The sequence below is a fragment of the Danio rerio genome, chromosome 12 (assembly GCF_052040795.2).
Source record: "Danio rerio strain M-AB ecotype USA chromosome 12, GRCz13ab, whole genome shotgun sequence".
In the NCBI taxonomy this organism is placed as follows: domain Eukaryota; kingdom Metazoa; phylum Chordata; class Actinopteri; order Cypriniformes; family Danionidae; genus Danio; species Danio rerio.
In genome coordinates, this window is record NC_141032.1 from 24,927,329 (window position 1) to 24,943,186 (window position 15,858).

At 32.7% G+C, this 15,858-nt stretch overlaps 2 protein-coding genes across 20 annotated transcripts in view; both read left to right on the forward strand.

The window, feature by feature from the left end:
- Positions 1 to 362: 362 nt before the first annotated feature.
- On the forward strand, positions 363 to 6,591 carry cdca9 (cell division cycle associated 9). 5 transcript variants are annotated; one of them, XM_087274516.1, is made up of 11 exons: positions 363 to 482; positions 2,241 to 2,350; positions 3,014 to 3,145; positions 3,226 to 3,266; positions 3,352 to 3,403; positions 3,478 to 3,545; positions 3,615 to 3,664; positions 5,993 to 6,079; positions 6,165 to 6,234; positions 6,315 to 6,401; positions 6,480 to 6,591. In XM_087274516.1, exons 3-11 carry the CDS (start codon positions 3,034 to 3,036, stop codon positions 6,528 to 6,530), a joined length of 618 nt encoding a protein of 205 aa, XP_087130642.1. In that variant the 5' UTR covers positions 363 to 482; positions 2,241 to 2,350; positions 3,014 to 3,033; the 3' UTR covers positions 6,531 to 6,591.
- Positions 6,592 to 8,222: 1,631 nt separating this feature from the next.
- Positions 8,223 to 15,858, forward strand: part of ablim2 (actin binding LIM protein family, member 2) — a 142,930-nt gene continuing 135,294 nt past the window's right edge. For all 15 annotated transcript variants that reach the window (XR_015504118.1, XR_015504103.1, XR_015504111.1 and 12 more), the window contains exon 1: positions 8,223 to 8,475. Coding sequence is in view for 4 of the 15 variants with exons in the window: in XM_087276271.1 (XP_087132397.1) it covers positions 8,466 to 8,475 (10 nt within the window). In the remaining 11 variants the exon portion in view is untranslated. The remainder of the gene's footprint in view (positions 8,476 to 15,858) is intronic.

The window sequence follows — 15,858 nt, forward strand, 5'->3', positions numbered from 1 at the left end:
ATGCAGATTCATTTATGTCTCTTCAAATGATTAGAAATGAATAAAGTTGTGTTTTTTTCCTCTGTTTAGAAAATAACTGAGCCTTTAATTGTCATTTATAAGGACTTTATAAAGCATAAATTGTCCTCACTTTAGATTAGGTCACAAAACTGGATGAAGTTAATATACTAAAGCATTTATTAACATACAAATAATTATTAGTACATGCCTGAATAATAAGAAATATAAATGTTAATTTGAATGGTTTATTAATTATTTACTTATGCATTCTGAATGATCTTTAAAAGCCACAAAGTACTCTCAAATAATTGGTTTGTACATGATACTATCCTTTTAAATTGATTTGCCAATCGCAATTAAAAGCAGAAGAAAATAATTGGCGAGCACCTATGGTGAGCACCTGCTCTTAAGTTAGTACTTTTCAGAAAAATATTAAAAAACATCTTTCAGATATTAGCATGGCTCCACGAAGAACTAGAAAAGTGAGTTTTTTTTTTTTGTTTTTTGGGGGGTTCCATAATTGTTAATATTTAATGGATGAAAACATGATTATTACCAAATAAATTCTGTATTCTTAATAAATGAAAGGGGTGACCTTTAAAATTTTGCCCAACATTACCCATGTAATGCACTTTTATCCAAATATTGTGATGTTACTGATATTTGCACATTTTGTAAGAATGAGTGTGAAGACATTTGTCACTTTTTTTTTTTTTGCGATGTATCATCACTGTTTTGGAATGATTTAAATTTATATTGTTTTTCCAAGGTTAATATGAGTGGTAATTTGCACCTTAATGATGATATTTTTGTTATTCTGAAAAACAAAACAAGTCGTTAGAAGCCACTGTGAACTTTCTTATATTTGCTGAAAATTTTATATTTACAAACAGAGGTCCCTTCAAAACAATCCAATCTTTATAGACTTCCTATGTAAAAAATAACATTTAATTAAATCACTTATATTGAAAATAAGAAATATGCTTCTTTCTTCAGCAAATATGATGAGATCCTTCATGCTACTTGAATATTTATCTCTTTTTTATTGCATCATTTCTTTTAACTTAAAAAAAAACTAAATGATGTATTGTATTTTGGTTTTGCTCCTTATCTTGTGTTCTAATGTGATTATTGTGTAAAAGAACTGTCATCTTTTACTGTATTCTAAGTTGTATTATACAGTTTCTTGAAGTTCATATATATATTTTTAAATTACTAAAACTAACAAAAAAAGAACTAAGACATTAGGCAAGAATTTAAAGATAAAAAGAGTTATTCCAAGAGGGAAAGTGGAGAAAAGCTTGGCTTCAATCATACAAATTTTGCATTTCAAATAAAGTAAGAGAAATTCATTTAAAGAGTTTATATAAAATATACCCAAGCAACATGTTACTTTCCAAATTTACACATATTGAGAAAAAAATTTAATTTTGTAAAAACAGTGAGGAATCTTTATGTCACTATTTTGTTGATTGTCAAAGTGTGCAATTATTTTGGCAAGATTAAAATAATATGTTAATAGCATTGATGAATGCTAAATAATTTATTTGTTGTTTTGAAAATGGTGATAAACAAATTAACAATTTTGTTAATTTTGTCATTTTAAATTATAAATGTCCTCTTTCAAAACCTCCTCCTTTATACAAGGTTTTTGTCTTATTGACTTATTAATAAAACTTATTAGGCTAACTTATTCTGTTAATGAAGTCTCTCAACGCTGTAAAAAATGTAAAAGCTCCATCTATTGTAAGCTATTATGAATCTGTTTTTGGCGTCTTGTAAATGTTTTCCTTTTTTTTTATCTTTGGAATTTTTGTTTGTTGCCTCAAAAAAGAGCTGTGTCAATCTCTGTTCACTGTAATCATTTTCTTTTTTTACTGCTGTACGTTTTATTTGCAATAAAAAATACCAATAGCGAATTGAAAGCTTCATATCAGAATGCTTAAATATTATTATTAATAATAATAATATTAATAACAATAATAATAACTAAAACGCTTATCATTTTAGATTTTATTCCACCTGCAAATGAATTCTGCCAACGCATGAACAAATCTGCGCTCACCCAGTCCAATAGGTGGCAGAAGTGTACCTTTTAAATTGATTTGCCAATCGCAATTAAAAGCAGAAGAAAATAATTGGCGAGCACCTGTGGTGAGCGCCTTCTCTTAAGTTAGTACTTTTCAGAAAAAAAATTAAAAACATCTTTCAGGTATTAGCATGGCTCCACGAAGAACTAGAAAAGTGAGTCAGGATTCAGACGGTCAGGTCGACGACCAGCACAGCTTTGAGCAGAAGATCAGACTCACCAAGAGAAAAGAGCTCTTCATACAACAGTTTGAGAAGGAAGGTCAGTCATTAAGCCAATACCCTTTTCCAGATTTTCTGTGGGTTCTTAAAATGTATTAGATAGGTTTAAATCAAGTGTTAAATTCGTACATGTATTCATTAAATGTTGCATGCCATGCAAAATGCTCAGTATAGTTAGTTGTTTTACAATAAAAATTATAACATTCATGAATCAACATTTGTATTAAGTCTTGTTTTCTCAGAATGAGCAAAATTAATTGTTTAGGCTTAAACAAGAACACATTGTTTAGTTTTGCTGTAAATTCTGTTTGATTTGAGATGATTTTATGGATGTTTTGATACAACTCACAAGCTATTCTGGTCAGTTTTAGCAGAAAACAAGACTTGTATCATGTAAGTTAATTTTGCTTGTGTGTGTGTGTGTGTGTTTGGTTCACTGGAAAACAAAAAATCCAAAGGAACAATGTAATTTACCCTTATTTCCATAATGCTATTCAAACCTTAAATTATTTGTGTTACTTTATTTTGTGTAAAAGAATTGAGGATGGGATAAAACATTGTGTGCTATAAGTTAAATGCACATTGTGAGTATTGTTCCTTTCAAACTGTTTTATCAATTTATCATTTGTTTTAAACGGGTCACAAAGACGCAATATAACCTGCAGAAACCCTGAATGAATGACTTTGTCTTTCATTGGAACAGCGCAGGACCGGATAAATGAAATGGAGGCCAATCTGAACAAATTATTAGCAACAGTGGACAGAGTCTTCAAAATAGAGCTGATGAAAATGCCGCTGTCACTTCACACCACGCTGATAAAAGACCTGATGAACGGTACGACAACTACAGTTTGTTCTGTCTGCATGTTATATAATGACTAGTAGCAGCTCTAATCTTCTAATGTGTTTTTCCAGATGATGACACGTCTGTTGGCGAGGTGACGATGGCTCTTAAGGTAAAGTGATTTTGCTGGCCTCTGGTGTTCACTTAAGATAACAACAACACTTAAATGTGACGCTGCTTGTTTTCGATTTTTTTAGTGTGCCTCTCCAGAAATTCAGAAACCCCTGTCTAGAAAGCCAAGCAAAAAAGGTTCCAGAAAACTTAAGTAATGTTTTCAAATGTAACTTTTATATGTGTTAGGATTAAAGTTATGTTTTTTGTAGCTTTAAATGCCTTGGCAGGGCAACAAAGGTCGTCGAGTCAAAGTAAGACTCCAATTGAAGGCCAAAAGGTACTTAACTTCTGCTTTTATTATTTGTGTGGGTGTTTAGTTTGATTCACTAATGACTTATCAAAACAGAAACCTACAAAGAAGACCCTGCACAGCAGTAAAAGCACTGGGAGTCTGAGGTAAACCTTTTAATTCAATTGAACTCTTTTGCAGTCTTCATTCATTTTAAGCTGGAAAATATATTTTACAGGATTTTTTAAATACAGCACAAGCTAAATTTAATAAAAGATTTTGATAATACCAAATCATAATGTATTAATATCAACAAATGCTTGCTTTTTATTTTATTTTATTAGTTTTACTTTTCAATAATTACCACACAACAAAACAACAATACAAATAGGAAATAAGCATAATAATACAAATAAATAATGGTAATAATAATTAAAATAAAGAAAAATACATTTAAAAAAATTAAGTTATTATTAGAAAACAATTGGGGCATATACATGGTTCCAATGAAAATACAGTGGCAGTCAATGGGGTAGTGGGCATATTAAGCATTACACTGCTGCTCAGAATTCACACTATGTTGGTCCAGGTGATAAGGAAAAGGTTGCCATATATTGCAAAACTTATCAAAATGATCATCAGGACTCTTCATGTGCAATATTTGAGTGAGAAGTTAACCATGTCTTAAATTGAGGAGTAGAATCTGATTTCCACAGTTTTAGAATGACTCTTTTAGTAATAATCATTCCATAAATTATGATGCTTTGTATGGACTCATTATAATCCAGCAGAGAATGAGAGTACCCAAATAATTTGGGTCAATTGTAAAGGTAAAACCATACATATTAGAAAAGCATTTAAATGTCACACCAGAAATCATAAAGTTCACGTCCAAAAGAGGTGGATCAGGGAGCCTTTAGCAGACTTGCATCGGTCACACGTAGGGGCAATGGGAAAACATTTTTGTAATTTAGATTTTAAATAGTGCAGTCTATGCATTACTTTAAACCCAATTAATTGATGCCTGGAATAAATAGAGCAAGATTGAACTCTACTGAGGTTTTTCTCCCATGTATTGGTCTCAATCTGTATGTCCCTGTCTTCTTCCCAAGCATTCTTCAAATAAATTATAGAGTAGCTCAGTTCTTGAGAAAACGCATACAAAATCTCAAATCAAGTGTTTGGAATCGGGTGAGCCCAATAGTAGACTGGCTGCAATTTTAAAATTGGATATTGCATGGTAATTTCTAATCTGTAAATGTTGAAAAAAAAGTGTACTGCAGGGAGAGAAAACGTTTCTTTTAGTTGAGAAATAAGGCAAATTTTTATTAACATATAAATCCTCCAGGGTGACTAAACCTTTTAGTCACCAAATATTGAATGTCATGTCAGCTTGATTTTGCTTTTCTACTTTTTTTAATCAAACTTACTGATATAATAAAAGACCATCTTCCATAAGGACTGGAGATGTAATATTTTATAATGCGTTTAATCAAATTTAGGTGGGATGTACCAATGTATTGAGCACCGATATTGGATTCATTTAAAGCTTTTGGCATATTGGCAATAATGCGAAAAGGTTTACTAATTACATGGAGGAAATGAGTCCAACTTTTTTCTCAGTTAAATGATTAAATACTTGCAATAAACAAAGTATAATCTTTACAAAATGTCAGACTAATATGTACAAAATATCAGATGTGCATGGGCAAAGCAGCTCCTGTGGACCATTATCAAGCACTGGCATAAAATCTATTGGTTAGTTTGAGCTAAAACGTCTTAGACACTAAATAAAGCCATCTGCTCTGAGTCAATCTACATCTGAGTCAATATTTTTCGGTAGCTGAAATATTTATATTTTACATATAGCTACATCATTGGCTTTAAGTTTTGTTACACTAAAATTTCTTCACACAAATTTCTTGATGTTGTCCCAACACAAATTGATTCAGTTAAATTAATTGTTTTAGGTTCAATTTACTTACATTTGTAAGAATGATTACGTTATCCCAAAGAAACTTCAGAATTGTTACAACTCATTTAAAGTAGTTTAAACAAGCTGCAAAAATCCCTTTGAGTATAAATAAAATGTTTTCTTTTGTTAAATAAAAGTATCTCTTAGAAGTATTGTCAAATCAAGTTTAAAGATTGTCATATTGTGTTTTTTTTTATTTAAATATTTTTTAAACAAATCCAAGCCATGTTTAGTAAAACTATCTTAATGAAAAAAAAATACTAACTATAGTTAACAAGTATCATAAAATACTCTTAAAGTGCTTTAAAATTGCATTCCTAAAACTTTGTACATTAACCACATTCAGTTGTACATTAACTCATTCAGTCTCATTTTAAATTTATTCTGAAGACCCCTTGAAAGTTAGCTGAAGTGAGGAATGTCAAAGGGTTAAATGATTGTTTTATTAGTGTTATGCTTTTTGTTATTGGTTAAATAGTGGATGAATTAAATGCAAATCCCTTTTGATTCTTGTTGACAGATGTGCCTCAACCATCAATGCCAAAAGAACTCAAGGACGGGTTGTCAAACTCAGTGACCAAGCAAATGCTTTAGGGGTTCAATTTAGGTAACATTTCCTTTCTTGAGTGTTATACTGGTGAAGATCTCTTCATATGTGTGTTGGCACTGACAAATCTGCTGTTTACAAACAGACAAACAAGTCGCTCTGTTGGAGATGAATTGATGATGGCTACAGCCACAATAGTAACTTCCCATGGAGAAGTGAGTTTGACTACATGTACATTTTTACACTTCATTTTACTCTTTTAGCATTCATTTTGCTGGTCTTTTTTGCTTTCAAGACTCTGTTTCTTTCCGAGGACAATAAAGATGAGATCAATGTTGAGCTGCTCGATGACGCAGCCGTAAATCAGATGAGGAAGATCAAGGTTAGAAAATCTCCAGAACTTCATGTGTGTGCATGAGAAGTCCAGCATAACCAGCAGTTTGTGACCTCTTTATTGCAGGAACTGATGGACTATCTGTGTAACAAAGTGAGGATCAATAACACATGCTAATGCTTTTTTTAAATCCGTCTTCTTAAATAATATGAATAAATAAATGTTATTATAAATGCAATGGCTATTTCTAGATTATTTGGTTTGGAGTGTGATAAGATTTTTCCCATCATTTTCAACATGACTTCTTGACCTAACTGTAATAATTTATATATTTATTGCATAAATAATATATCATCATTTTGTTGTAATTTTATATATCATTGTAATTTTTTTCCATAATTTGTTACATTTTACTTGCTTTCGAAAATGTTGTAGAACTTTGTAAAAAGAGAAAATAACAATTAAGTATATTAAATGACTTTGGGTACTAGCAAATATTTAATAATTAACAATTTATTAAAATAAATGATTAATGGAGTCAATGTTGACATTTTTAGCTTTAGTTTGATTTTTTTTCGGTGACTGTCTTATTTAAACGCTAGATGGCGCCAGTCCACTTATACATCATGCTATTTTATGTTTTTCTTTCTATTAGAATGAATATAAACTGTAATCTAAATATGTAAATCTAAAAATCTGCATGTTTCAATGAAACTTTATATACAGGAACTAAAATCATTGCTTTTTCGTTTGGTTTTGCCTAAGTGGAGTCATTGGGATATTCATACGGGGGAGGAGGCAGGGAAATTCTGGTGTACAAAGAGAATATGCGTGGGATTCCGCGTACGTAGTGTTTCATACATCAGATTTTTTTACTGCGCACATCTACAGCTTTGTCCGTACGCAATGTTTTAGTATCAGTTCAACGCAAGTCTTTGTACATGAGGCCCCTAGTGACTGATTTTGATCCCTCTTGTTCCTTTCATTTAGGCTATTGATTCATTTTATTATCACTTTGCATCCTAAGTTAGTGAATTAAGGCAGTAATGTACTTTTTTTATAGTAATAAAGGTTACGCAACAATACCGTTTACATAGACGCATCATGGCTTCAGTACAAGTGTTTTAAATGATATTTTGTTCTCCTCATTTCTTTCAGCTTTATTTCAAATAATATAAATGTTTAAAGGTAAAAATAAAGCTTTATGTTGGGCTATCATAAGCTGTTTTTTAATTTTTTTTGTGTGAAATTGTCTGGTAGGCATTTGTAAAAACGCAACCATTCAGTTATTAGGCTGTCAAACCTGTCATTTTATTTAATTATTTAGCCTTTATTAACTTGTTTTTAGGTTACATTTTAATTTTTAGGGCCATGAGCTACAGGTTTAAATAAAATTGATCTGCTAATTGTATTTTAGCTGTTAAAATAGGCCTAAAATATATTTTCTGCTGTTTAATTAAGCATTAGCAAATAGCAGTATAGCCCAAAAAAATACATACTTTGTATAATATAAAATATCTAAATTTGTGTTCTGAAGGTTGGAATGATGGAAGTGTTAGTAATTAATGACAAAAAGAATTTTCAGTTTTGAGTGAACTAATCCTTGATGAAAACTGAGGGGGCACAAATTATTTCTGAGGGGGGCAATGCCCCCTTTTCCCCCCCATAGCGCCAGGCCTGACACAACGTCTACTAGTCAGCTCTGTAGTCTGTAAAAAAAAAAAAAAAAGGTCAGCACAAGTTTTCTAATGTCATTCTCGCATAAACTCCATTTCCCAGAATGCATCTGCGGCTTCAGTGCGGCTCGTGCAGGGATGATGGTGCTGAGGCAAATACGCACGAGCGCATCACAGCCATACGCCAACACCCAGTTCGTGCATGCGCCCGCAACACTGCGCACTACGTTTATTACCGATCCTATAGCACACATAACTACTTTTCTAAAATCGGAGGTGCGAGGCGCTTAGTATTCATTTTTTTTAAACACCCATTGTGTCGGCTTTAGCGCTCGTGCACCGGGCGGCTGATGAAAGATGTGCAGCGCGCGCTGAAAGCTGAAGAAGATCTGTAGATACGCATGACATTGGGCTCTGGAAAGGTCTGCAGAGAACAATGAGCACCGGTAAGTGTGTTGACAGCGTATCACGTACTGTATACTAATCTGATTACCTGAAAGGCCGGAGATTTGTGTGTTTGTCTGGTTCCACCCGCCACCGTCGTGCTGAAATGCGTAGTGAAAGCTACAACTGTCAGAGTGTGCAGGCTGTTTCTGCGTTTGACTGATGTGTGCTAGATGCTCAAAACACCGTAGTACACACTTGGTGTTCAGTAGCAGGTGACGATAAATAGCCTACTGAAGTTTGTAACTTTAATAAAAATCAGTGCTGAAGGGTTTATTTTTTTCAAAGAACTGGCACAATCTACAAAATGAAATTTAATTATGATTTAATATGAAATGAACGAAGTATATTAAATTGTAAAATGCAAATGTGTGTTGATTATAATGTTATTGATGTGGTGATTAATGCTGATTCAAATGAAAATACATGAAATTGAAGTTTCTTAAATTTTTGTAGACTGCACACACTTCGAAATGAAGTCTGCTGTTGGGGCGGTGCCATTACAAAAGATACATGTTCTTCCATCATTACTACCTAAAGTACATCAGGTATATTAGTACATTATTACTACCTAAAAAGTGCAAATGTGAATCTTTTTGAAGAAGTACAGCCCCAGTGACGAAGGGATAGTTCTTCCACAATAAAAATTGCCATTTACTCAACCTTAACTTTGCACAAACCTGTTGGAGTTTCTTTTTACGAAAGATATTATGAAAATGTTGGAAACCTATAACTAGGGCTGAACAATGTCATGCGTGCATCAATATCACAATGTGTAAATATGCAATAGTTACATCGCAGGGTTAGAATATTTACGAAAGATTATAATAATGTTATTAAATATTATTTTTTTCCCCAATTATTTATACAATGGTGACTGCTATTTTACGTTTGCTTGTCCAATTTCTGTACATGAAAACTTCCCAGAAAACCATAAAGCGCTGTTTATTTATTAATTTTCCCTTGTAATTTATTATAATGTATACAGATGCTGACTACTGCATAGACTAGACTGAGATTATCAAGTTTTTGTTCTATCAAAATCAATTAATTCTTTTCAAATAGAGCTTTTTAAATCATTTGGTGAAATTATATTATTATCACACAATATATATATATTGCAAAAAAACAACATATTGCAGTGTCTGAATTTTCCAATATTGTGCAGCCCTACCTGTAACCATTAACTTATTTTTATTTCATATTATTCAAGTCAACGGTTGCAGGTTTCTAACATTCTTCAGAATATCTTTTAACAGAAAATGAAACTCATAAAGGTTTAGAACCACTTGAGGTGGAGTAAATTTTGCTTCGGTGAAATATAATTTTAATGACATGCATTCGATTTAATTGCTTTCATTGCCTGGACTGGCATATTTTAGTACACTGTAAAAAAAATCAGTAATTTTCCGGTTATTTCCGGCAGCTTTGGTGCTGGAAAAAAGTAAAATAACACCCGTTAAATTACAGAAATTTACCTTAAAAAAAAAAGTCAAGTAAATTTCTGTTTTTTAATGTTTGTTATTTTATGGTAAGTTTCTGTAATTTAATTTTAACAGTGTAGCATGAAGAACAAAATGGTTAAACTGTATAAAATGATCAAATACTGATAGCAAAATGATCAAATACTGTTAGCAAATAAAGAACTTTATCTATTATTGAATAATTTCATGGCTTCCATCAAACCTTATTTCTGCATCCTGTAAACTTATCTTATAATCGCTGCAAAACTCAGATTGTTTCACTTTTGCTAATCCTAAATATAGTTTACATTTGTTGCATGTCTTGTAAAATTGAAAATATTCATCTCTCTTTTGCTAAATAAAATTAAAATTTTACTTGTGCATTAGGCATATTTGACCTGTTTGCATGCATGGAAGATGCATAAAGTTTAATAGAAATACACATGTTCTAGTTTGGAAGTGCAGGCATAATACAGGCTACAGTACAGTCATTCAGTATGTGGTTAAAGTTAACAGTGAGGTTGTTAAGCAGGATGTCTGCTAATTAGAATGATAATCCAGGATCTCTCTCAGGTATTAGCTGATTCCGCTGTCAAGGTGGTCAATAACTCTGACTTTGATCAATATTTTGAAACTGGAGCGCTTTTGTGGAGAATGAGATTTGTGTCTTCTCTTTTGATATGTCATGTTTGTGGAGTAGTTGCTAAATGTGCTGTACTATACTGAAATCTAGCTCAAACCATTACATTGTAATTTATTTATTTAGAAATGTTTGTCTGGAGAAGTAAATGAATTGTAATAATGCACAATCTGGTTAAATTTATACCTTCAGTGTAACTACTTTCCAGCCAGCATGAATCGTGCTAGAAATTCAGCTCATATGACACTGACTGATGTAAAAGCAGAGCATTAAATCACAATGGGAGTGACTTTGGTGTGAAACTAGTACATTAGGACTGCAGTTCTGTACTGGGATGGTTCAGGACACAAAGTATTTTTATATCGGTTCATCAAGTTCTGTACAAATAACTTTTTGTGCGCAAAAATTTGATAAAAATACAACAACAAGATACTGAAATTAGTACAGCACCTAACGATGATCTTTTTGCCCCTTTTTATAAGATGTAAAATAAGTCTCTGATGTCCCTAGAGTATGTTTGTGAAGCTTCAGCTCAATACGTCTTGAACAACTCTTTGAAATGCCCCTTTTAGGCCTTGATTTTGTCCCATTTTGGTGACTGTTGCTTTAAATTCAAATGAGATTGTGCTTCCTGCACTCTTTTCAAAAGAGGGTGGGGCTACAAGTGCCTGTGTCAGCATAGTGGCCAATTCAAAAACAAGACTAACATTCTATACTAATGATGCAGTGTTCATTACTAATGGTTGGCGCTTTTCCCCTCTGATGACAAGTAGAAAAGAGAGAATGTTTTTTCAAGTGTGATTAATATAAAATAAAATTATTACATTTTTATCACTAAAAGTTGATTATATCCACCGACTCTTGCCACACAACTGTATTTAAAACCCTTATAAATGTGAATTTGTTTTTTTTTTTTTTTTTACACAATAAGTCCCCTTTAAATGCACTGGTTGAAACGGAGAGTTGCTTAGTCAAACTTTAAACTTCCAGTGGGGGGAAATAAACTGGTAATTTATTCATTTGACTAAATTTTCAAATATCTGCACTTTATCTGAAGATTTTTATCATTGAGATATTTACTTAGCAAAGTGTTTACACTGTATTTCAAGACAACATATCATACCTTGTTCTTTTGAACTTAAGAAATAGTCACCCACTACAAGACAAGATGGTGGTGGATGTCTGATTCGTGAACAAGCTGATTCTTTGCAGTAAATTGATTGCAAATCAACTTGTATTCACTTGTATCTGTTCTGGAAAAATAATAATAACTCGACTGTCAGAGTAAGTCTCCAGGTAACAATATACTGAATGACAACTAAAACGAGGGTAAATCAAATGCTTTAATGCTGTTGTGACCACATTTACATTGTACAAAATGTTGTCAAATTGGAACAAACACTAACATTTTATTTAAATTGATTAGGTTTATTCTTTGACCCATAGTATTGAAATAACCCGGCATTTTTGGTAGTTTTTTCTCAGTGTTAATAAATGCATTTGCACATTTTTCTTTTGACACATTCATAAGTAAAGCTGAATTAACATTTTAATTGTAGTAATATTATTTTAGGGTATATGTAGTTTTACTGAAGCACATGGTTTGTATAGAATATTTACAGTGATTTTTCACAATGAAGACAATCATAGTATTCTTCATATCTTATATATGGTTCAAGATGACAAGTGTGTGTAGCAAGTGATTGTTGAATTTGCTTCAAAATAGTCAGTGTGTGTGGGTAACATTACAAGTAATGTATTACGCAATAATAAATAAAAATTTCTGTGATGGCGGTATTCTCATTATTTTGAACACATAAGAAAAGGGGATTGTAATCGCAAGTTCTGAAAGAGATCAAGCCTCAGGCAGGTATGAAAAAGTAACTCAATAGTAAAGTAACCTATTACTTTTCATATAAAGTAAGTAATGCAACTACTTAATTTTTTGGGAGTGACTCAACATTGTAATGCATAACCTTCAAAAGTAACTTTCCCCAACACTCAAAACAATGCATATGATTAGATGTGTAGCTTTTTTACTTCATAAAAAAGTTGATCATCCAGTTTAGTTTGCTGCCGATTGCTCAGTTATAAGCATCCATATCAACAAACCCTAAACTACGTTATTGTTAACCTTTCAAAATACCCAAGCTCTTTTAAAGTTAGACAGATTCTGATTGATTGTTCATATTTTTTTCATTAAAGCCCTGAACAAATCACAACTGTATTGTTCTGTTGTTCTTATGTTAGTGTACAGTTGACAACATTTGATTTGAATGGGTTCAGCTATATCCACGATAGGGTTTTTCAGCCAATGATAAACTTCTGGTGAAAGCTTTATGTGAGTATTTTCAAATTCAAAGGTTCATTTCACAACATTGCTTTTGTAATGTAACTCAGTTAAATGTAACTCAGTTTTGTAAGGTAACTCAGTAACTCACTTAAGCTATCATTTAGTTGTTAAAGTGTAAAAAGAGATGAAAGACCATTTAATCGAAGGCGCCATCATTAGCCGCAGGCCTGCTCAGAAACTCATTGAAAATACTGGGGTAAAATTAATTTCTATATTTTAAAGACATGACGCAGAAAGATATGATTTAATGCAGTGCTTCTTGTTTGGTCTTATACACTTCATAGCGTATCTCAACCAGGCAGTGAAGATCTTAAACACAGTGATTTTATATGGGATGACAATTAACTGGAAGTCCTGGGTCTGGCTGACTGAAATTAAAAGGTTTTTGTGCATATACCTCATTGGATCAATACATTTATTCAAAGTTGTCCTAAAAATTTTCTTAGGAAAGTTTTGAAAAACTTTTTGACCCCCTTCAAATGTTGACTACGGTTGTGGCTGAATTCTGCATTGCTTTTTGTGCCATATCCTTCTTGCTCTTTTAAATAGACTTTTTTCTTGTGTGTGCGCACGTTAAGACATTTGTTCCTTTTTAGTAGATACTTGGTTGCAATTACAACAATGTGTATTTTGTTTCAATTGAGCAGACTAGATGTAAATGTTTTACAGATGTTGGAAGCAAATAGTGAAATAGGCAGCGGATGATCTCACTCTTGCTTCAATAAGTCCCTGAGAAAAAGGCTCTAGTAATTATCCCTGAAATCTAGAGTGGGCTTGTGACATTTTCCTTGTCCTGGTTTTGTTGGTGCTGACTGTAAGAGAAATGGCCTCCAGCTTCTCCATCAAACACCAGCTACGGTTGGGATATAATAAGGCGGCTCATTTTTCATGTGACACGGAAGCAGTTTTCAGGCTATTTAAAGAAAAATAGGAGAAATCAGAAAGGAGGCACAAATTGGATATCGTGTATGAAAAAGTGGGTTTGAAATCTACACTCTTGCCTTCTGAGTGAACCCTGCTGGTTTTGTTAATTGAGGCTTGGCTGGATGCATGCTGGGAGAATGTCATCTCCTCATCAGCAGGTGTGTTTGCAGGGGCGTTTCAAAAACCGCTTCAGTGTATTCAATGCGCATGTGCAACCTCCCATCTCACATTTGTAGTTTAACATCTGCTTTCTTCATATTATGCCAGATGTTTTTTATGGACATAACTTATTGTCACTGGTGTTTTCAATGGCAATATTGTTTTACTTCTGTTGTGTGCATTATGGTCTGTTGTATTATGATGAAAACTAATACTTCTTGACCCTGACCCTGTGACTTGCCTGTATTCATAAGGTAATTATTAGAAAGTGGTTATGTTCAATGCAATCTCTCAGCAATTCATATTTAGTGGCTAATTGTTATGCATGTCCATGATCTCATTCATACATTCTGCTAAGATTTGATCATTCTCCAATGATGGGTTGAGGTTTGAGGGGCACGTCATGTTTTTAATCATATGTGTTCATACAAATTAACAACTTTTCTGGCAGTTGGTTATATAATCATGATTCCTCATGAGATCAGGCTGGGTTTGTTGCATATGATGACTTGATATTTGCATTCAGCTGACTTTTTATTCAAAAAGCAAGTGCTGTATTTGTTCATACCAGTTATTTGCACTTTCATGCAAATAGGCCTCTGTTTACCCCTCATACCCTAAAGGTATGATAGTCAGAGAAACCTGCCTCCATGTTTGTGATCATTGTGTGTGTATATGTGTGTGTGCGCGCGTGTGTGTGTGTCTGCTTTTATCTTGATTTTTTTTTTTAAATATGCTCCAAATAGAAGATGAGGCTACTTTAGTTGTCACATGTTTTTATGATTGCACCATAGCCTCTGCAAATAGACAACAGTAGTAAACTGTATTTTGCTTTGGACATTTTTTTTTTTTTCAAACTTTTCTAAAGAAAGTACTGCTGACGGCTTGTTTACTGGTATAAAGTTGTGCTTGTGTCAGTCCAGTCTAAGTGGATGATGCTAAATGGTGTAGGCAGGTTCTGAAATGTTTTGATCTTGTTTATTTTTGGGGTCCACTCTTTGTATAATGTTTCAATGGTCTACGATGATTCAACAGATGCCAAATTGTTTAAGTGTGATAACAGACCTCTGGCTAGTTTGTTTTTTTCTTCAAACAAGTTTCCAAATTGGAATAAAATATCTGGACGAACTGATCTGAGACTACTTGTGTTTGTTGTGAAGGACAGACCCATCAACGCTATCTCATGACAATTCATAACGTTTTGATTTAGTGCCTAATTCGTATGAATTTAGTACGATTTGCTTATCCACCAATGATGGTTGGGTTTAGGGGCCTGTGACGCCTTCTTTTTAAAATTGTACATTTTCGTACACCTGGACTGAAATTTGTACGAATTAGCCACTAAACTGACAAAACATAATTTAGGTAGGTTTCCTCGTGAGATCAGGCTGGATCTATTGGTTCTTGAAATCTTACTCAGCAATGCACTGATTGGCTGACAGCAAGAAAATATAATATTCAATTCATCTTTATTTCTAAAGCGCTTTTACAACATAGATTGTCAAAGCAGCTTCACATAGAGAATTTTAGTAAATTGAAACAAGTTTAGTTCAGTTCAGTTTTAATATTAACTGCTGAGATTCCAAACACTGAAGAGTAATCCATCTAATAACAATGAGTTTGTATCTAAAAGATCAATAGTGGTATCTTTAAAATATCTATAAATATAGTAGTATAAGTAATATAGTAAAGTATACATATTTGTTCATAAAAATCTTGTTTTTGAACCCCTTGAAAAGTTACCACCACCATGAAATTTTCGATTGAACCCTGAATCTTTGTGTAATATCAGTTTTAAATGAATCTTTATTTAAGTAATGATTTTTAAAAATACTTTTACACTTAT